The sequence below is a fragment of the Neolamprologus multifasciatus genome, chromosome 13, assembly GCF_963576455.1.
Source record: "Neolamprologus multifasciatus chromosome 13, fNeoMul1.2, whole genome shotgun sequence".
NCBI lineage: Eukaryota > Metazoa > Chordata > Actinopteri > Cichliformes > Cichlidae > Neolamprologus > Neolamprologus multifasciatus.
In genome coordinates, this window is record NC_140451.1 from 25,888,918 (window position 1) to 25,911,106 (window position 22,189).

Consider the following 22,189-nt stretch of genomic DNA (forward strand, 5'->3'; position numbering starts at 1 on the left):
TGACCTTCTTTTGAGTCTCCTTGATTCTGTTTTCATAGCACTGCTGATTTGTATTGCTTTATACACAGGTGCTTTCTGTTATTTAGCCTATATTCTTTGCTGTTATTGTTGTGGACAAAATAGTTGAAACATGAAATATTATTAGAAAAGGGAGCTCAACACTGCAACAATACCACCTTTAATTTGGTTAAAGGAAAACCACAGTAAGTAAATAATTATGCAAAGAACATAACACAGAATTTCATTTGGTGTTATTGATGGGCTGCTGGAGCTCACCTTAACTGTGGGGACAATTCTGGCAAAGAACAGCAAAAGACATTGGCATGCATTTACTTGTAGTCTTCCTGATTGTTTTTGCACAATGTCATGTCAGTATAAGTTTGCTGTTATATCTCCAGGCAATTACAAAATCTCCTGTTACATCCTATTTGACCTGTTCCCCCTTTAATTTAATGTTTCTGCTCTTTTTTTTTGCCACTGAATGTCCTAGGCTTCTTCTCCCCCGAGTCCATCTCTGAAGTTGGACAGTTCAGCTCCTCTGTTCCCTCACATCCCTGCACTCTTCTATGTCCTCCATCTACTCTATCAGGAACTGCAGCTGGATGAGCTGCAGCGAGCGAGAGCTTCATCACTAGTCTGCCTGCTGCAACAGCTGGCTAGGTAACCATTCTTCTAGCTGTCTGTGTGTGTGTTTGAGGTTTTTATGTTTCTTTTTTCTTGTATAAGGAAGGTAAGTTACATTCAGTTGGCTTTGGCTGTCCAGATGACCGAATCTTTCTATAAGATACTTGTCCAACATTTTTACAAGATACTGTTTATTTTTATGAGGCGTAAAGAAATGCTAGCCTTGAGCTGGGCGACATTTATCAAAACAAACAGAACCTTGTTTAATTTTCCACTGGTGAGCTCAAACCACGAGAAGAAAAGAAAAACACACGTCATTGTTTTCTGTGAAAGCTTGTGTTGTGTGCCATCCATGCTCTTTACTGAGAAATATACTTCAGCAGGTTGTTAAGTGACCTCGGTTATTGGTGACAATGACAGTAACAGAATAGGGAGAGTGGGAGAATGAAGTACTCTTAGAGTAATTGGCCTGTATTGTCAGTATGTGGGTTGTTATGCAAATATGGTTCTAATTTTTGCATTCTCTGTACTTTATTAACTGGTTAAGCTGGTTAAATGATGATTCTGATGGTTTCATTAGGCATTTAACTGGCACGATAACCGTTTTAAATAAGTAATCTTAATGCCTTAAATGAGCAGTTGCTTTAATTTTCTTTGCAGAATTTACAGTGGAGTTTTAGGATGACCTGTTTTTAAGTTAAATCTAAAACAACCTGTTAACATAATGTCAAGACATGACCAGTCTGTTTCCTCTATGCCTGTGAACCAGAGACCAGTTGCTTTAGTTTTGAAAGCAAAAATGAATTTCAACTGTTTCAGCTTCAAGGCTAACTCCCAAACTTTTATCATAGAGCCATGCTATTCCATTGCATAATAATTGTGGTTTGTCATTATCTTTCTTAGTCTTGGTTGAAAAGGACACTGGATAAGAGCATATGTTGCCCTAGCAGATCCATACAGATGTATTCAACATAAATGGTGCTTTAACAGAATGAACTAGTCACAAATCAACTTTGCAATGTGCTCTAATCCTCACTCATACCATCATGGATGTGCAGTAATAACAAACCAGATGGTGCTTCTTTAGCCCAGATGATACAACACTCATAGTTCAAAATATATGATGGAATTCCCTTCTTTTTCAATTTGATAGTGATGATAAATATTATTCCGAGTTTAACTGTTAACTGCTTTAAAGTGGTGAATCCATGATTGTCAGTTTTGAAAAACTCTCTCTGTCTCTCTGTGTTGTTCCTTTTCATTTTTTTTTCTCTGGATTAGGTCATTTTTGGTGCAATCCAAAATACATGTAAGCCAGAAAAATCCTCCCTACATTTCCTATAGTGTTATAAATATTTTTTTTAGTAGCTTGGTTATATGAGGCTTCGCTTTACTTGTAATCTAACTAAACACTTTCTTGATGAGTTTTTTGTCTTAATTGGTCAAGTATTAATGAATACAGTGTGATATTTATATTCTACTGACTTTTGATATTTGCTTATATATCCATTTGTTAAGTAAATATGTTCCCTTTTTTTAATACTACAGTCTAACTAGGGAAAACTGTGGTTGGAGACTATGGCACACGTAGAGATCAAAACTAACCGTTTTTTTTTTTTAATTCAAAACGACTTCGGTGTTTCAGAGCAGTGATAAAACAGCAATAAGATGGAGTCCATCTGCTATCTGTTTGCTGTTGAATGGGGTCAAGTTGGCAATTATATGCAATCTGTGTTGTATTGTTGGTGACGTTTACATACACAAAAATTGCACAGTATAAATTATTGAAAGAATCTTAGAGTTTTGAAACAGTAATTCATAAACTCCACCTCAAAAAGTGACATAGTTGTTTCAGGACTGTGATTTAACTGTCAAATGACATAGGCGCTCAGTAACCTGGATTTTATATAGGAATAGAACCTGAATACAGTTGGCAACCAGTTGAGTCAAGAACACTACTGCAAAGAGACACATCACAGATGAGTTGCACTTATTGGCACAGACTGATTCATATTGATTTTTGCAGCCTGTTTGCATTTATAAATTAGAAGGCAGTTATTTGCACTTACCTTCGCCTGTGTGTTTGAGAGTGGTTGGAGTTAGTCAACAATGGACCGCAGTTGGTTGGAGACAGGTTTCCTCCCTCAAGGTGACCTTTAGAATTGCTTTGCAATCCAAAATGGTCAGAGTTTTAGGGTCACCGCAACTAATTTGGCTGTTTGCAATCACAGGATAACCACCAGTTTTTTTTCCTGGTCCCTACAGTGGTTGGTTTTTACTCTAGTGTGACTGAACCATTAGAGTCAACAGTGGCGGATACACCAATGAATAGTCACATTTTGGTCTGATATATCATTACTTTGACCATACATTGCTCCCCGATTCCTCATAGAACCATATCTTGTGCATCTCCAGTTTCAAAACTTGAAGAATGCAATGGGGGGGGGATTCTCATCTCGAGGCTTTATGGCAGCCACAGCCATCTTCCAGTTACAGTTTATCGTTAGCATTAATTAATATAGGCGCTTAAAAAAATAACCAACTTAGAGAGGGAGCACAAGACATGGCTAGAAGTAGAAGAAATAAGAAATAAAGAATTCAGATGAAAAAGATTACAAACCTGGATAACTGTACGCTTCTTACTGTGTCCCTGTGCAAAGTGCACACACAGCTAGAATCTGTAGGAATCAGGGGTTTGTACCAAGATTAAAAAATATTGATTATCTGATGCTAAGCTGAATGATAATGATTCATTGCTGTTAATTACTTTCACTGTGTATTCAATTACAACCCGAAACACGTTAAATGTCACAGAGGCTATTTGAGCCATTTTTAGACTTTTCTTAATTACTTGCAGCAATTTAGTCTAAAACTGTGCAGTGAAATATGCATGTGTGAGTCCTAGTACATGGTAGACTTAATAACCCATTGATAGAAGGTTATAAACCTTATGTTCTGTAACCTTATGTTATGTAAGTAGAAAAAAAAATTACTGTTAAAGAATGCTAATGTATGTTTGTTTCTGTTTGCAGAGATCTTCAGCTTGAAGAGTATGTGGATCTGTACTGGAGAGACTACCCTTCAATAATTAGTGGCTTCACTGAGAGCTGCTTGATAGACCAGGGTAAGGCTTATTTAATTGTCTGTAACGTTATCAAGTCAGGAAATGGACAAGACATGTTAAACAGGAGGATGGATGGTCTGCTGCTGGTAAAAGCTGTTTTATCAGCCTTCCTTTGTATTTCTTGGACTCCTAAAGGTGCTGCAAATGTAAACAAATGCAAAATAAATTTGCATGACGAGGCACTGTAACGTGTAATCTTCCCTCAGTCCAGCTGTGGTTTTCAAAAACTGAGCTAGCTTGCCAATTGTTGGATTGTGTGTTGGTGTGGTTTTTTTTTCTTCTTTCTAAATATGAGATGAGTGTAATGTTACCTTATGTAGGCCAAGTGGTGATTGGTTCACAATATTGCAATCATTTGCATTGCTGTTATGAGATAGAGCACCATTGAACAGAGGAATAGTGTTTTTTTACATGCTTTTGAGGCCATTGCACAGTTTCTTTCCACAGGGGTGGACTTTCCTGCTTCCTGGTAATTTCCTGCTTGTGATTGACCCGATTGATTTTGAGTGTGAAATTCTACCGATGGGCATTCCCAACACATAGCACTTAAAATTAGTCTGAATATAAACAAGGTTTAGTTAAAAATAAAAACTCAGTGCGGGGGAAGTTTTCTTGTTGTCACTTTAAGTTTTCGTGACAGATGTCCTAAAAATTATGTGAACACCTGTCAGGTGGTTATTTGCTTTGTGACACGGATACTTGCAGGGTTGAATATAAAGTGTTGCTGTTATTTTGTGCACATGGTTTTCTGAGAAAGGATGAAGTGACATAACCATCCAGCTCCCTTTTATCTCTTGTTCTTTTACCTCACCCACCACCTTTCTCCCTCCTCTTCCTCACCTGGCTTTTCTTAGCACTGATTTGCCAAATGCAGCGGCCGTCTTTCCTGAGACCAGAGCCTCCCTGTGTGTTCAGCTGGCTCAGTAGCTGCTTGAGAGTAGAGGAGAGCCCACCTTTCCCCTACCTGCCGGGTATCTGCCAGAGGACCAGACTGCTGGTTGTGGTACGATTAAAGCACATCTGTCATTTTATAAAATAACTTTCTCCAAGTGTAGTGAGTGTAGCTTACTATCTATCTATATATCTCCAAGAAGTTAATGCAGTCCATCTTTCCTTTTTCTTAACTTGCTTTATAGAATTGTTAGAAAGCCGCAGTTAATGAACCATATTTCCTTACCTTTTTTTTTTTCTTATTTCAAAAATAAAATATTAAGCATCACATGTGCAGGTGACACTCTCAGGCATTTGTACTTTCGCAGTGTAAAAATAATGTTGCTCTTCCCTTTTTTGCATAGAAATTGATATGCAGTGCTAAATAAGAAGGGCCTAAGTTTTGGTGCTTCATATCACTCTTAAAAAGACAGTACTCAACAGAGAGACATGGATACAACATTGGTCATATTACATGTTTGTTCAAATATTTGTTCACAAATTTATGTGCTTTGATTATGACTGTGGCATAATTTTTCCTTACCGTGTACTGGCTCATATTTCGATGCGCACAAAGTGTGAGAGCACTCTAGGTCCCCTCCTTGTAAGCCTAAATGCCTCTTGATTAAAGGTTTTCCCCTTCACCACTAAGTTCTTCACTCCATCCTGTTCTGAGGTTCATATTCATTCATTAAAAAGCTCTGATCACATCAGTTCATTGCAGTTCACGGAACAGTTTTATTTAAATTATCTCTTTCTTCTTTAGAAAATATAACTGCTCTTCACTGGAAATGTCAATATTTATTTTTTTATGCAGTGTAAATCTATACTGTGCAAGTGTTTTTGTATCATATTTACATGTCTTCTCTTAACCTTTTTTCCCAGAGTTATGCTCTCTATGTCATTGGAGATGAAAATGCTACTTCAACAGATGTATCCAAGTACCTAGCCAAGCTTTCTGCAGGTTTGTTAGTGACTAACCTTTAAAATCATTTTCTTGCATGCTGCACTGTGTGTTTCTCTGTGGGTATGCATGTTTGGGTTCATTTATTGACAACCACCCCCTATTACCTGCCAGTCCCCTGCCTTCATGCTTAGTCCCAGTAGCACAGAAAGAAAGATGAGTGACGCAGGTTTGTGTGTCACCTGATTTCCTTTGTGTTTACTTCAACAAAAAACAATACAGTGCTATGGTGACAGCTGTTGCTGCAGGTGTTGGATGAACTTTTGCCTTGGCTTGGACACAGGCTTTGTGTGAGAGATGCTTGAGAATCCAGAGTGACTTTTTGAGCACTATGTTGCTATTTTTAATAAACAGATGCCATCCCACACAAACACAATCCCACACTCATCAGGAACAAAATGTCGCCTTTATTTTAACCACTCATTTTAGTGTTCTTTTTTTTTCTCTTTTGGTGACAGTTTTTACTACAGATTTGAAAATGCTTTAATATATTTACCGTATTTTTTGGACCATAAGGCATACTGTTGACGAACGGGTCTGTTTTCATACGTAAGGCGCACTGGATTATAAGGCACATTAAGCAAAACAAAACAGTCAGATACGTCAAACTTTACTTAACTCATTCTTGCTTCCTGGCAGCATGGTGGCATGGTGGTTAGCACTGTTGTCGCACAGCAAGAAGGTCCTGAGTTCAATTCCACCATCAGGCCGGGGTCTTTCTGTGTGAAGTTTGCATGTTTTCCCTGTTTGCGTGGGTTCCCTCCCGGTACTTCGGCATGCCGGTACTTCGGCTTCCTCCCACCATCTAAAGACATGCAGTTTGTGTCTCTGTGTGTTAGCCCTGCAACAGACTGGCGACCTATTCAGGGTATACCTCTCGCCCAATGACAGCTAGGATAGGCTCCAGCGCCCCGCGCGACCCTGAAAAGGATAAGCGAATGGATGGATTCTTGCTTCAGGGCTCGCAAAATCGCTAGCCCGACGTCCCGGGGCTAGCGATTTTTCCAGTCGGGCTACCAAAATCTATCTCTGCCCTGCCCGTCGGGCTATCATAGGAAGGAAAAATATATGTCAATGCTTTTGCATTCTTTCGGAAATGTAGCTGGGTAATTATGTCATTGGCATCGGTGAGCCAGAATTTGCGCTTGTTTTTTGCTTTCACTTTGCAATCGCGCGAACTGTGTATAGAGAGCGACAGCACTGATTGGTGAGTGATGATAATTTGCGCACCAATTCCTCTGACATCGTCTTATCAATCGTTAGCTTACTATGCAAACATGACAAGTGAAATCTCCCGCAGCAAGCGTAAACATGTGAGAGGTTGATCGCGCAGAGAATCGCTGAGCGTTATGTGAGTGCGCGTGTAAAAGCAGCAGGATATATATTTTAGTTCTGCTGAGCCAAATAAGACAGGTCAGGGTGAAGAAGTGACAGCCCAAGAAAAGCTTACCACAAAACGGAAAAGTTATGACAAATCAGACTATAAGGCAAAAAGAAAGAGCAGCTTTTTGGTTTCATGGACAAAAGAATTTCTGTGGCTGCAATATGACGAGCTAAATAACCAGAGGTGCACATAAGTGGTCCGCAGGTGCGCATTCGCTGTCAAAATAAAAGATGCGCACCAGATAAGAAGTTGCAACGTGTGTTTGCGTACATAAGATTTTCTGGAGGAGGACAGACATTTGTTTAGAACTCTTAAAAATGTCGAAGAAGCTCCTTTAAGCAATTACTTAAGTGTTCCTCCACCTCCAAAGAAATGTCAGAAGGAGTCCGAACCACAAAAGAAGCGCGTATTCTCGGAAAAGTGGTTGCAGGAGGTGAGCTGGCTTCAAACAAATGATGAACGCACAGAGATGTGGTGCAGAATGCGCTGTGAAAATCCCACTCTAGCGGACAAAAATTGTGCTTTTTATATGGACGCAAACGCGCGCTGCAACTTCTTATCTGGTGCGTGTCTTTTATTTTGACAGCGAATGCGCACCTGCGGACCACTTAAATTATGTAAATAACATAATGTTCTGCCGGGTGTGTTGTTGGTTTTCCCTCGATTTCTGAGTCGACAAGCGCCTTTGTTACTGGGACCAGTAATTTTATGAAAGGCCCCCATTAGAACCCATGAGAAATGCAAGAAATGCATTATTGCTCAGTCTGTAATATCTTTCCCAGAACAAACACCAATTGCAAATAACATACTAAAAATAAACCTGAAAAATCTGTTTAGAACAGACTATGTTGCAAAGAGTGAACTACCACTGGCAAAATTTAGCAGTCTTTGCAAACTTTAAAAAGCAAATGGCCTCGATCTTGGTTCCACTTGCCTCTTACCCGTGACTTCAGTGGAAATTTCAAATTCAGGATCTGACACAGACTGATTCATGTTCTACACAGTTCTTACAAGTTCATAGAAATTTCTGTTCAATTAGAACCAAGTATTTGAGTTGATGATTGTAATTTTTATTCAATGTTGAAATTTGTGTTTCAACAATTTTTTGATTAATGTTTTGTTTCCGTTACAATATTATACTTACAATATTATACTGTATAATATTGTAAAGGAAACAAAACGGGAAACAAAACATCACTAAAAAAAATTGCTCTTTTTTATTCGGGCTACTTAAATTTATTTTGGGCTACCAAAAACTGAAGGGTCCCTGCCCGAAGGGCTACCAGGGATTTTGAAATTTTGCGAGCCCTGTGCTTCCTCCACTTCCGTACCATTTATTCATCAATGCTGAATTCTCTCGAAGCTGCTCTATTCCCATGTTGTTGCAGTATATTAATGACTAACCTCGTATTGTGGATGGGTTATCTCAGTTGTTCTCCTGACTGAAGTTTAGTCCGTTTACAGCATACTGGCCATGCGATTGCATTTTCCCCTAACCATCGAGAACCCTCACGTTAATTTTTTTGGAGTGGAAAAAGGTTAGCGTTCATCCTTCAGCTTCAATTATGCTAACATAGCTGTCTCGCTAGCGATCACGTAGCACATCATTATATACCAGCTAGTCCAACTTCAGTAACCATACAAATGTCACTTCTGTTTAGTTTTCTGTTTTTGTTTATGTTGGAAGTGATAGCAGAGCTGTACATTTTATTTTTTCAGAAATCTCTGAGTCAGAACATGCTATGCTCATGTTTAGATGGAAACTAGCAAGGTAACTTCCTGCTAACCTCCAGCCCCGATAAATTTAATAAAATTTTTTCATGTATGCCTGGATGTTAAACTTAATTGTTACACCTGGTAAAGCAGCAATGCTGATCATCTTATTAAAGCTGAAAGACTTTCAACTCTCGCTGAAGCTGCAGTGTTCATTTGACTTTGGGACCTGAAGGGGACGGAGTTTTGGACCCAGTCTGCGAGGCCCCCGACTACGGTAGCCATAATGCTCCGAAAATCCATCTAGCGGTGGGGCTTCGTAGCGTACCAAAGTTGTACTAAAACATTTTGACAGATTTTTCAGCGCCGTATACCACATAAAATTGGTTCGAGGTCAGTAAGCACAACCAGAATTCATACATAAGGCGCACCGGATTATAAGGCGCTCTGTCAATTTTTGATAAAATTAAAGGATTTTAAGTATGCCTTACAGTGCAGAAAATATGGTAAGAGCTGCAAAAAGAGTGCCAAGCCTGATTTTAAAATTCGTTGATCTGTTTTCCTTGCTGCTCATCTTCCTCACCCCCTCTCTCATTTTCATCAGGCCAGAAATCCTCTGCCACTGAACCCCAAATAAGAAGGTAATTCATCTGACAGAAACAAGAGCAAGAGCTTTTAAATTTCTTCTTTTTTTTTCTTTTAAGGCATTGAAACAGCTAAAATGAATTCTGACATACAGGATACTAGTACATTCTTTTGTATTTTTTTCTGTTTGTTAATATACCCCTAAAGGTCAACTTGTAAAAATTTTATACCTAATAACAGTTAAAGTTTTCAGTTAATTTCTCTTGTATGTATGTTTTCTAGACAGAGCAGTGTTAAAGTGATGTCCTCCAGTGAAAATCTGGCTGAGCAGCTGGTGGTCTGGCTCACCTCACAGGGTAAGAGAAGCATGTCTCTTAAAAAAAAAAAGAATCTATATTCAGAAAGGAATGTTGAAGCTATATCCTCTTTTTCGCCACCACAGTGGTTTACATGCATATTTACACATTCACGCCTGTCCACTGAAATCAGTCTGTGAACCTGAATGTGCTTTCTCACTGCTGGGTGACATGTTTGCTGTGTGAATAAAGGTTTTAATATTGGTTTTTAATATAACTGTGCTTCATAAATGTTTTTATTTTAAAATGGGTAATGTAACCTATGATATTTTAGTTGTTCAGCTATGAGCTGACAATAGCATAAAGCATGTACATACAACAGTTGTAGCAGCTTTTGAGTTTCACCCACCTGTTTGTGTGTATTTATGTTAGCGCTCAAAGGACACTGCCTCTAAAGCAGAATATTCCTTGTTTCTAAAAAAAACTGTGCATTTTTCACTGGTTTAGGTTTCACCCTGAAAGATTTGGAGTCGGTCCCCTTTGGTGTGGCTTTGCCTATTAGAGAGGCAATCTATCGGTGCCGGGAGCAGCCGTGTTCTGATTGGTCAGAGGAGGTCTGTCTTCTGATTGGAAGACAAGATCTTACCAAACAAGCCCACAAAATGACCCTTGCCAAGAGCAAAGCTGTGAGTGTAAAAAAACTTAAAACCTAAATTATTTAGATAAAGATGGAGTTCAGTGTCTGCAGATTCTAAAATAGGAAAGTAAGTTTTCAAAGTTTTGGTTCTTTTTTGGCCTCATAATTTGTGTGTTTCTCCAGTCTGTAAGTTCAGGCCTGTCCTTGGAACCTCCTGCAACCACAGAACCAGATGAGGAGGAGGATGGGATGTCAGACATTGTTCAAGAGGTAAACAAATTCATAAACATGTTTATATATTTTTTGTTAGTAGTATGTTCTGTAGAAAAAGTCTTCTTCTCACTAGGTCACAGGACTGATTTGGAGTCAGGATCTGAGGGTCCAAGAGGTCAGGAGGCTTCTGCAGAGCTCCAGACCTGTCCGGGTTAGTGTTGTCCAGCTGCCAGAGGTGTCTGACCATGAGTACATAGAGGAGAAAGAGAACAAGTGAGTATAATGCATGCATTTGTCATGAACATCTTTGGTCTTGAAACAGAGACAGCAAAACACCAGTTCTAAAAAGGCATATGCAGTGTATATTTCTGTACTGTTCTGTGTTGCCTTTCTTCTCCCATAATCTGTGTGGTAAACTTATTGGCCAGTTGGCATTTTTAGAATCTGTGATGTTTTTATAGTTTTTATCACCTGCCCTGTCCATGTCCTTGCCTTCTATAGACTCCTGCAGCTGTGTCAAAGGACCATGGCCCTGCCAGTTGGCAGGGGCCTCTTCACTCTCTTCTCTTATCACCCAGTACCGACTGAACCTTTACCTGTCCCCAAACTCAACCTCACAGGTATTTTAAGTTTTCAGTTAAAAAATAAAATCTACTGGAACAAGTTGAAGAGAATGTGGAAATTTGTAAATGGTTCATTTAACAGGAAGATAAAATTAGTTTGTGCAATAATAAAAGCTGCAGCAGTACAATTTATCACTGCCCTAGAGGAAACATAACTTTCCAAAAAAAGAAAAAAAATGTAATTATCTTTGTTAAATCAGAAACAAAATATTCCAATGTTTAAAAGGATTAACGATTTAATAACTACATGCATTTGCAGATTATTTCCCATTTTTATTTTTCTTCCTCAGGCCGCGCCCTTCCGAGGAACACTGTGGTAGATCTGAACAGCGGAAACATTGATGTTCCTCCCAATATGACTAGCTGGCCCAGTTTTCATAACGGAGTAGCTGCTGGGCTTAAAATAGCCCCTGCCTCACAGGTGAGACTGAAATTATTGCATGTTTAATCAATCAGTCTGTTACTTAGTAAATACCCCCAAAATGTTAATGTTGACAGGCCTATAAATGTTTTTAAAAATTTAACTCACATATTTTTCTATTAGCTCTACCTGTAATTCTGTAGAATAATTTTAATTAAAACCCGCTAGCTTGTTCCACAGCTTCAGTTTTATCCAACCTTTAATGTAAAACATTTTACATTGCTTATTCAACATCGTGTTTATTTACTACTTACCTATTTCTAATGTCATTGTTATGTTAAACTGGAGAGTATTGAAAAAAATATGATATTGATGCTAATAGATTTAAGCATTTGATGAATATTTATTTATACTGTTCAGCTGGTTTTTAGGTTTTTAGCTTTTAACTCTGGCGAAAGCTACTGTCATTGTGTGATTATCTTCTGTCTGTTCCTTCATAATTAACAAGAATGGAGACTTCCAGGGTTTTGGTCCGATTTCAGCGAATCTTCAATTCAATTCAATTCAATTTTATTTATATAGCGCCAAATCACAACAAATGTCGCCTCAAGGCGCTTCATAGATACAGAGAAAAGCCCAACAATCATATGACCCCCTATGAGCAAGCACTTTGGCGACAGTGGGAAGGAAAAACTCCCTTTTAACAGGAAGAAACCTCCGGCAGAACCAGGCTCAGGGAGGGGCGGCCATCTGCTGCGACCGGTTGGGGTGAGAGAAGGAAGACAGGATAAAGACATGCTGTGGAAGAGAGACAGAGATTAATAACAGATACGATTCAATACAGAGAGGTCTGTTAATACATAGTGAGTGAGAAAGGTGACTGGAAAGGAAAAACTCAATGCATCATGGGAATCCCCCGGCAGCCTACATCTATTGCAGCATAACTAAGGGAGGATTCAGGGTCACCTGGTCCAGCCCTAACTATATGCTTTAGCAAAAAGGAAGGTTTTAAGCCTAATCTTAAAAGTAGAGATAGTGTCTGTCTCCTGAATCCAAACTGGAAGCTGGTTCCACAGAAGAGGGGCCTGAAAACTGAAGGCTCTCCCTCCCATTCTACTTTTAAATACTCTAGGAACAACAAGTAGGCCTGCAGAGCGGGAGCGAAGTGCTCTAATAGGGTGATATGGTACTACAAGGTCATTAAGATAAGATGGGGCCTGATTATTTAAGACCTTGTATGTGAGGAGCAGGATTTTGAATTCAATTCTGGATTTAACAGGAAGCCAATGAAGGGAAGCCAAAACAGGAGAAATATGCTCTCTCCTTCTAGTCCCTGTCAGTACTCTTGCTGCAGCATTTTGGATTAACTGAAGGCTTTTCAGTGAGTTTTTTGGACATCCTGATAATAATGAATTGCAGTAGTCCAGCCTGGAAGTAATAAATGCATGAACTAGTTTTTCAGCGTCACTCTGAGACAGGATATTTCTAATTTTAGAGATGTTGCGCAAATGGAAGAACGCAGTCTTACATATTTGTTTAATATGTGCGTTGAAGGACATATCCTGGTCAAAAATGACTCCAAGGTTCCTCACAGTGTTACTGGAGGCCAAGGTAATGCCATCCAGAGTAAGAATCTGGTTAGATACCATATTTCTAAGCTTTTCAGCGCCGAGTACAATGACCTCAGTTTTATCTGAGTTAAGAAGCAGAAAGTTAGTGGCCATCCAAGTCTTTATGTCTTTAAGACATTCCTGCAGTTTAACTAATTGGTGTGTGTTATCTGGCTTCATGGACAGATAGAGCTGGGTGTCATCTGCATAGCAGTGAAAATGTATGCTATGTCTTCTAATGATGCTGCCTAGGGGAAGCATGTATAATGTAAACAGAATTGGTCCTAGCACCGAACCCTGTGGAACTCCATAATTAACCTCAGTGTGTGAAGAGGACTCTCCATTTACATGCACAAATTGGAGTCTATTAGATAGATATGATACAAACCACTGCAGTGCAATACCTGTAATACCTACAGCATATTCTAATCGCTCTAATAGAATATTATGGTCAACAGTATCGAATGCTGCACTAAGGTCAAGAAGGACAAGCACAGAGATGAGTCCACTGTCAGAGGCCATAAGAAGATCATTTGTAACCTTCAATAAAGCTGTTTCTGTGCTGTGATGAACTCTGAAACCTGACTGAAACTCTTCAAATAAACCATTCCTCTGCAGATGATCTGTTAGCTGTTTGACAACTACTCTTTCAAGGATTTTTGATATGAAAGGAAGGTTGGAGATTGGCCTATAATTAGCTAAGACTGCTGGGTCTAGAGATGGCTTTTTGAGTAAAGGTTTAACTGCAGCCACCTTGAAGGCCTGTGGTACATAGCCGATTATTAGAGATAGGTTGATCATATATAAGATCGAAGAATTAATCAATGGCAGGACTTCTTTGAGCAGTTTTGTAGGAATGGGGTCTAAAAGACACGTTGATGGTTTGGAGGAAGTAATTATTGAAGTTAACTCAGAAAGATCGATTGGAAAAAAAGAGTCTAACTTAACATCAATGGAACTAAGAGTAGCTGTAGATAATATTACATCTGTGGGATGATTATTGGTAATTTTTTCTCTAATGATAAAAATTTTATTTGTGAAGAAGTTCATGAAGTCATCACTAGTTAACGTTAAAGGGATGGTTGGCTCAACAGAGCTCTGACTTTTTGTCAGCCTGGCTACAGTGCTGAAGAGAAACCTGGGGTTGTTCTTATTTTCTTCAATCAGTGATGAGTAGTAAGCTGTTCTGGCTTCGCGGAGGGCTTTCTTATAAAGCAACAAACTATTTCTCCAGGCTAAATGATGATCCTCTAAATTTGTGACACGCCATTTCCTCTCCAGATTACGAGTCATCTGCTTTAGGGTACGTGTTTGAGAATTATACCACGGGGTCAGGTACTTCTGATTAGAGACCTTAGTTTTCACTGGAGCTACAGTATCCAGAGTCGTACGTAGTGAGGAGGTGAAATTATTAACAAGATAATCGACCTCTGTTGGGGTAGCGTTCAGATAGCTGCTCTGCTCTGTGTTGGTACAGGGCATTGACGATGATAACAGTGGCTGGATTATATTCTTAAACTTAGTTACAGCGCTTTCAGAAAGACATCTACTTTGATAAAGTCCACTCTCCACTGCTGCGTAATCAATTATTGTAAATGTAAATGTTATCAAGAAATGATCAGACAGGAGAGGGTTTTCAGGAAACACTGTTAAATGTTCAGTTTCTATGCCATATGTTAAAACAAGATCTAGAGTGTGATTAAAGTGGTGGGTGGGTTCTTTTACATTTTGAGAGAAACCAATTGAGTCTAACAACAGATTAAATGCCATGTTGAGGCTGTCATTTTTAGCATCTACATGGATGTTAAAATCACCCACAATAATTATTTTATCTGAGCTCAGAACTAAATTAGATATAAAGTCTGAGAAATCAGACAGAAACTCTGTGTAAGGCCCAGGTGGACGATAGATGATAACAAGTAAGACTGGTTTCTGAGTTTCACAGCTGGGGTGGACAATGCTAAGCATCAGGCTTTCAAATGAATTAAAAGTCTGTCTTGGTCTATCATTAATTAATAGACTGGTGTGAAAAATTGCTGCCACACCGCCCCCTCGACCTGTGCTTCGAGATTTCTGGTAGTTAGAATGACTCGGGGGTGTTGATTCATTTAAACTAACATAATCATCCTGCTGCAACCAGGTTTCTGTAAGGCAGAGTAAATCAATTTGTTGATCAATTATTAAGTCATGTACTAACAGAGACTTGGAGGAGAGAGACCTAATATTTAATAATCCACATTTCACTGTTTTACTCTTTGGTTCAGATGTGGATACTGTATTATTCTTTCTTTGTGATTGTTTAAGTTGTTTGTTTTTTGTCTTTTTGGAAGCAGACACAGTCTCTATGGAGATGGGTTTTTGGGGGGGTAGCAGGAGGAGAGAAGCTGCAGAGAGGCGTGTAAGACTGCAACTCTGCTTCCTGGTCCCAACTCTGGATAGTCATGTTTTGAGGGGTTTAATAAATTTGTCGATATTTCTAGAAATGAGAGCTGCTCCATCCAAAGTGGGATGGATGCCATCTCTCCTAACAAGACCAGGTTTCCTCCAGAAGGTTTGCCAATTATCTATGAAGCCCACATCGTTTCTGGGACACCACTCAGACAGCCAGCAATTTAAGGAGAACATGCGGCTAAACATGTCACTCCTGGTCTGATTGGGGAGGGGACCAGAGAAAACTACAGAGTCCGACATTGTTTTGGCAAAGTTACACACCGATTCAATATTGATTTTAGTGACCTCCGATTGGCGTAACCGGGTGTCATTACTGCCGACGTGAATTATGATTTTATTGAATTTACGTTACCCTTAGCCAGCAGTTTTAAATTTCCTTCAATGTCGCCTGCTCTGGCCCCTGGAAGACAATTGACTATGGTTGCCGGTGTCTCTAGCTTCACATGTCTGAGAACAGAGTCACCAATTACCAGAGTTTGACCCCCGGCGGGTGTGTCACCGAGTGGGGAAAAACGGTTAGACACATGAACGGGTTGGTGGTGTACCTGGGGCTTCTGTTTAGGACTACGCTTCCTTCTCACCGTTACCCAGCCTTTCCCCAGCTGCTTGGGGTCTGCCGGGGAACAGCTAGCGGGGCCTACGCTATCTTCGGCTGCACCAGCTACAGGGGCCTGGCTAGCTAAGGGTGAGAGCAGGGTGCAAAGCCGAGTCTCCAATTCAGTAATCCTGGCCTCCAGAGCTGCAAATATGCTACATTTGTTACAGATATCATTACTGCTAAAGGAGGCCGAGGAGTAACTAAACATCTGACACAATGAGCAAGAAAGTGCAGAAGGGACAGGTGAAGTAGCCATGGTGCTAACGGGTCGGCTACGAGCTAAGCTAGCGAAACAGTACAGAGACAGTGAGTGAATACTATAAATTAGGTAGTGAGTACACAGAAAGTGTGCTTCGGATGAAGCACGTGAAGATTATACTGTGAAAAAAGAATGTATTTAAAAGTTGTTAATTAAACTGCTAAGCAAATAAGCTACTCAGAAACACCACTGTGTTTGAGCAGGAACAGGAAGCGATACTATACCACAGAGCGAGCGAGCGAACACCAAGTGACAGCGCCACCGACAGGAGACAGGAGACCTTGCACACAACGATCACTTAATGGGCGTTAGAGTAGTTTTACGGGTAATAACTGTGAATGGAACATGAGCCATATTAGTTACAATGTCACTGTTGTTCTAGTTTGAGTGTCTTTTATTCTTTGGCCAGTGTAATGGTAAATGGATATTAAAACTGTATTCCCTCATTGAGCACACATAAAATATTCTAATAATTGTAAATTGTAAAAAACCTCATTCTCTTGCAGCAAAGACATTTATTAGTGTTATATCAATAAATATAGTTTAATTTTGTTTTTTGTTTTTAAGGTGGACTCAGCCTGGATTGCCTACAACAAGCCAAAGAGCCCTGAGCTGGCTAATGAGTATGCAGGCTTCCTTATGGCCTTGGGACTCAATGGACACCTCACCAAGTTGGCCACGCTGAACATACATGACTACCTCACAAAGGTGCACATTTGTCTACACACAGGCTTACATGTGCTGGAACAATTTCAGTAGTTTTACAGCAGAAAGTAAGAAGTGTACATAAGTACATGTGTAACACTCTATACTCAAAGAATACTTTGTACTTTAAATGCTCAGTTTAGAGCCGGTTGTGCTCTAAATTTTGTTTTCTTGCAATAATTTAGAGCTCCCGCTTCTGTCACACGCCCAACTTACAAAGAACGATAAGATGAAAACAAATTTGAAGTTAATTACAGTTTATACATAAACATGCGTCATAGCTTGGCAGCTAGTCAAAGTGAAACTTTCCCTTGTGAGAACTTAGACATGAGACAACTCCTTCCAACTTTCGGGTGAGAAAAACAACAGGATGTCGCAAGCCAAATCTTATTTTTTCTAAATTCAAATGTCTGTGTGAAAGGGTATTTGAAGATTGCTGAGCCTTTGAACCTCATCCATACTGAGCATCCACGCTATGTTTACTGACTGATTCATTTTCATTTCCCGTTTTGAGTTTTGATTTTTGATTAAGTGTAAATTTAAGCTGTGGTTGATGATAATCACAGTTATTTCCCTGTATTAGTCATTGTATGGATGCAATATAAGTCTGCTCAGTCCTAATTGTGTTCTACACCATGCCCTACTATTTTGAGTTCTTTTTTCCCCCCTCTGCATTTACATGGTAATGTTTTTCACTGCAAATTTTTATTGTATGCGTTTAATGTTTAATTATATTGTTGGTATAAAAACCGTAATGGAACTCAACTGCCCTAATATCGAGATTTCACCAGTATATATTTCTTTTATTTTAAATTATACACTTTAAAATAGCTTTATAGTATCTCATTCATAGTCTCCTAACCAATTGATCTTTTAAAATAAAGGCTCAGAAATAAATATCCACAGCTCAGAATGAACTAATCAGATGCAGAGAGTTGATGGTAAAATATGTCACAGCTTCCAGTGTGAATGAAAGCAATGAACGTGGTTGAAGCGTGTTTGTTGCTAGTGGTTTTTTGACAGTTTCTATTCTTGCTGTGATAGAGAATTGCATACTGAGGATCAGAATTCATTATAATTGTTTATGACTGTGGTTTTAAAAAGAATTTGGGGTGATGCCATTCACCTTTTAAACATTCCAGTTTGCGTCAGCGTTTTACAAGCAAAAACTGTGTCATTGTATCTAGTTTTTCAGTTTGTATTTTAACTTGTATTTGACCCATGATTTTTGACATGAGCAACTCATATTTTACAATTTTATAAAAGGTCCCAACGCTTATCTTCATAAACTAGTAAATGGTTAATCATCATTTTCTGAGCTTTTTGTCTACATTGTCATTCAGTACAAGAATATTTTCATTTACTTTTAGTCAAATAATAACATGATGTCTAAATTATGAAGGCTAAGGAAGGCTGTCCAACAGATGGCTTCTTACTTCATGGCATGTGTTCACTATGTACGGCAATCACCTATTTCATGCTGTCTGTGTTAAAACATGTTGTGGTCGGTCAAACAAACGTGCACACAGGGGTCTAATGAAAACTGTCTGTCATGATCTCAGATACGAGAGTCACAGATCAAGCCAGTTAGACTGCATTTTTTTGTGTGCAAAAGAGCATGCATTACACTGCATTTTCAATAAGTAATAGTTTAAATTTTATTAAAAGTGACTACTATTTGAAGAGAAGCTGTTTGACAATATTTCTCTACTGTTAGCTTTTGCTAGGTGTATGAAATATTAGAAAGTTGTTGTTTATCACTTATAATTGCAGATGCAGTTTTTATTGTGATTTAATGTCTGGGTGCCTCTGTCTCTCAGGGCCATGAAATGACCAGCATTGGGCTCCTCCTGGGTGTGTCTTCAGCCAAACTGGGCACCATGGACATGTCGATCACTCGCCTACTTGGCATACACATTCCTGCCCTTCTCCCGCCGACTTCCACTGAGCTGGATGTGCCACACAATGTTCAGGTAAGAGTGAGTACGTATAAAGAAGAAGATAAAGCTAATTTCGATTAATTCCGTCTTCACAAGGGGTGGCCACAGCAGGTAGTGCTGCATGTTTGATTTGTCAGATTTTCACGCTAGATGCCCTTCCTGTCGCACCCCCGAAGAGATTTCTTTTTATCTTCCCTGGATGATCATTCAGTTCTTCATCTGTTTTTTTTTTCTTTGTTTTTTCTTTTTCTGTTACAGGTTGCAGCTGTAATTGGCATCGGGCTGGTGTACCAAGGAACGGGCCATAGACACAATGCTGAAGTCTTGCTGTCTGAGATAGGTGTGTAAGTGTGTGTGTGCAAAAGGGAGACAACACAATGGAAAAAGTTCCATAAAATTACCTAAAAGTTTAAATCGGATACATTAAAAGCTGTTAATTAAAGAGCTGGATATGAATTTCACTGAAGTAAATAAACAGTATTTTATATACAGTGGGGCAAAAAAGTATTTAGTCAGCCACCGATTGTGCAAGTTCCCCCACTTAAAATGATGACAGAGGTCAGTAATTTGCACCAGAGGTACACTTCAACTGTGAGAGACAGAATGTGAAAAAAAAAATCCATGAATTCACATGGTAGGATTTGTAAAGAATTTATTCGTAAATCAGGGTGGAAAATAAGTATTTGGTCAATAACAAAAATACAACTCAATACTTTGTAACATAACCTTTGTTGGCAATAACAGAGGTCAAACGTTTACTATAGGTCTTTACCAGGTTTGCACACACAGTAGCTGGTATTTTGGCCCATTCCTCCATGCAGATCTTCTCAAGAGCAGTGATGTTTTGGGGCTGTCGCCGAGCAACACAGACTTTCAACTCCCGCCACAGATTTTCTATGGGGTTGAGGTCTGGAGACTGGCTAGGCCACTCCAGGACTTTCAAATGCTTCTTACGGAGCCACTCCTTTGTTGCCCGGGCGGTGTGTTTTGGATCATTGTCATGTTGGAAGACCCAGCCTCGTTTCATCTTCAAAGTTCTCACTGATGGAAGGAGGTTTTGGCTCAAAATCTCACGATACTTGGCCCCATTCATTCTGTCCTTAACACGGATCAGTCGTCCTGTCCCCTTGGCAGAAAAACAGCCCCATAGCATGATGTTTCCACCCCCATGCTTCACAGTAGGTATGGTGTTCTTGGGATGCAACTCAGTATTCTTCTTCCTCCAAACACGACGAGTTGAGTTTATACCAAAAAGTTCTACTTTGGTTTCATCTGACCACATGACATTCTCCCAATCCTCTGCTGTATCATCCATGTGCTCTCTGGCAAACTTCAGACGGGCCTGGACATGCACTGGCTTCAGCAGCGGAACACGTCTGGCACTGCGGGATTTGATTCCCTGCCGTTGTAGTGTGTTACTGATGGTGACCTTTGTTACTTTGGTCCCAGCTCTCTGCAGGTCATTCACCAGGTCCCCCCGTGTGGTTTTGGGATCTTTGCTCACCGTTCTCATGATCATTTTGACCCCACGGGATGAGATCTTGCGTGGAGCCCCAGATCGAGGGAGATTATCAGTGGTCTTGTATGTCTTCCATTTTCTGATGATTGCTCCCACAGTTGATTTTTTCACACCAAGCTGCTTGCCTATTGTAGATTCACTCTTCCCAGTCTGGTGCAGGTCTACAATTCTTTTCCTGGTGTCCTTCGAAAGCTCTTTGGTCTTGGCCATGGCGGAGTTTGGAGTCTGACTGGTTGAGGCTGTGGACAGGTGTCTTTTATACAGATGATGAGGTCAAACAGGTGCCATTCATACAGGTAACGAGTGGGGGGACAGAAAAGCTTCTTACAGAAGACGTTACAGGTCTGTGAGAGCCAGGGATTTTCCTTGTTTGGGGTGACCAAATACTTATTTTCCACCCTGATTTACGAATAAATTCTTTACAAATCCTACCATGTGAATTCATGGATTTTTTTTTCACATTCTGTCTCTCACAGTTGAAGTGTACCTCTGGTGCAAATTACTGACCTCTGTCATCATTTTAAGTGGGGGAACTTGCACAATCGGTGGCTGACTAAATACTTTTTTGCCCCACTGTATGTAACACCTTGAAAAAAAAGTGCACAATATAATTTGGGGTTTGGACTATTATTTAATTGCCAAATACATGTTTAATGGATAGGTGTCTCTCAAACTGCAAGAAAAATACTCTTGAATAGACATTGTAAACAGTCAGGTTAGAAGTTCTGCTTAAGCTCTGTTGCTCCATTTTAAACTCTGCATCCAGTCTCACTGTTGAACTTCTTTTTTTTACTTTAATTATGGTTCTAAATTTTTCTTGCCATGCATAGATGGTAACTTTTGGTCTGTCTGTTTTTCAGGTCGACCCCCTGGACCAGAGATGGAATATTGTACAGACAGAGAGTCCTATTCATTAGCAGCTGGGCTCGCTCTTGGTATGGTCTGTCTGGGGGTAAGTCAAACAAAAAAACATATATATATATATGAATATACGTTGCCATTTTCCATTTCTTTGTTGCAATAGTAACTAATTAAAAAAAAAAAATAAATTAACAGCTTCTCACAAAACCCGATTGTTATGTTTATTTTTTTGTACACATACATTTTTTCTGTTATTAAGCCACAGAAGTTATTTTAAAAGTCCCTTGGATACCTGCTCACTTCTGTAAGAGAAACCTCAGATCATAATATTATCAGGTGTTAATGATGCTTGAAGCCGAGTAATAAAGGGACGAAACCCAAGTTCAAATATTGGTTTTCTGTGACATCTGTCTCTGCCTGTCTCTTTTTTCTTATCTCTACTCTCATCCTTTTCTGTCCTGCACTTACCTTGCTTGTGCTTCCTTCCCCTTTCTCCTCATAGCATGGCAGCAACCTGATTGGGATGACAGACCTGAATGTCCCTGAGCAGTTGTATCAGTACATGGTAGGGGGACATCGCAGAGCTCAGGCTGGGGCCAACCGGGAGAGGCACAAATCCCCCAGCTACCAAATCAAGGTACATGAAAGAAACCCTCTTTTTTTTTTTTTGTCTACAATGTAGCAGTGTTATTTCAATGCGATAAAATAATACTGAAGAATGTGACTGTATAACTACTAAAGAATTTTACCATACAATAAGAACTGCAGCTCAAAAACTATGTCATGGTTCTT

The 22,189-nt window shown here is 39.5% G+C and overlaps 1 protein-coding gene and 1 pseudogene across 1 annotated transcript in view; one reads left to right on the forward strand and one right to left on the reverse strand.

The window, feature by feature from the left end:
* anapc1 (anaphase promoting complex subunit 1) overlaps positions 1-22,189 on the forward strand; it is a 155,367-nt gene that overhangs the window by 15,341 nt on the left and 117,837 nt on the right. Inside the window, exons 22-37 of the mRNA XM_085183667.1 lie at positions 491-660; positions 3,657-3,748; positions 4,603-4,751; positions 5,564-5,642; positions 9,344-9,380; positions 9,607-9,680; positions 10,128-10,306; positions 10,441-10,527; positions 10,604-10,743; positions 10,972-11,090; positions 11,384-11,514; positions 16,940-17,080; positions 18,898-19,050; positions 19,276-19,357; positions 21,397-21,488; positions 21,900-22,034. Of these exons, the coding sequence (XP_085039793.1) occupies positions 491-660; positions 3,657-3,748; positions 4,603-4,751; positions 5,564-5,642; positions 9,344-9,380; positions 9,607-9,680; positions 10,128-10,306; positions 10,441-10,527; positions 10,604-10,743; positions 10,972-11,090; positions 11,384-11,514; positions 16,940-17,080; positions 18,898-19,050; positions 19,276-19,357; positions 21,397-21,488; positions 21,900-22,034 (1,860 nt within the window). The remainder of the gene's footprint in view (positions 1-490; positions 661-3,656; positions 3,749-4,602; positions 4,752-5,563; positions 5,643-9,343; positions 9,381-9,606; positions 9,681-10,127; positions 10,307-10,440; positions 10,528-10,603; positions 10,744-10,971; positions 11,091-11,383; positions 11,515-16,939; positions 17,081-18,897; positions 19,051-19,275; positions 19,358-21,396; positions 21,489-21,899; positions 22,035-22,189) is intronic.
* On the reverse strand, positions 12,003-16,639 carry LOC146505667 (uncharacterized; annotated as a pseudogene).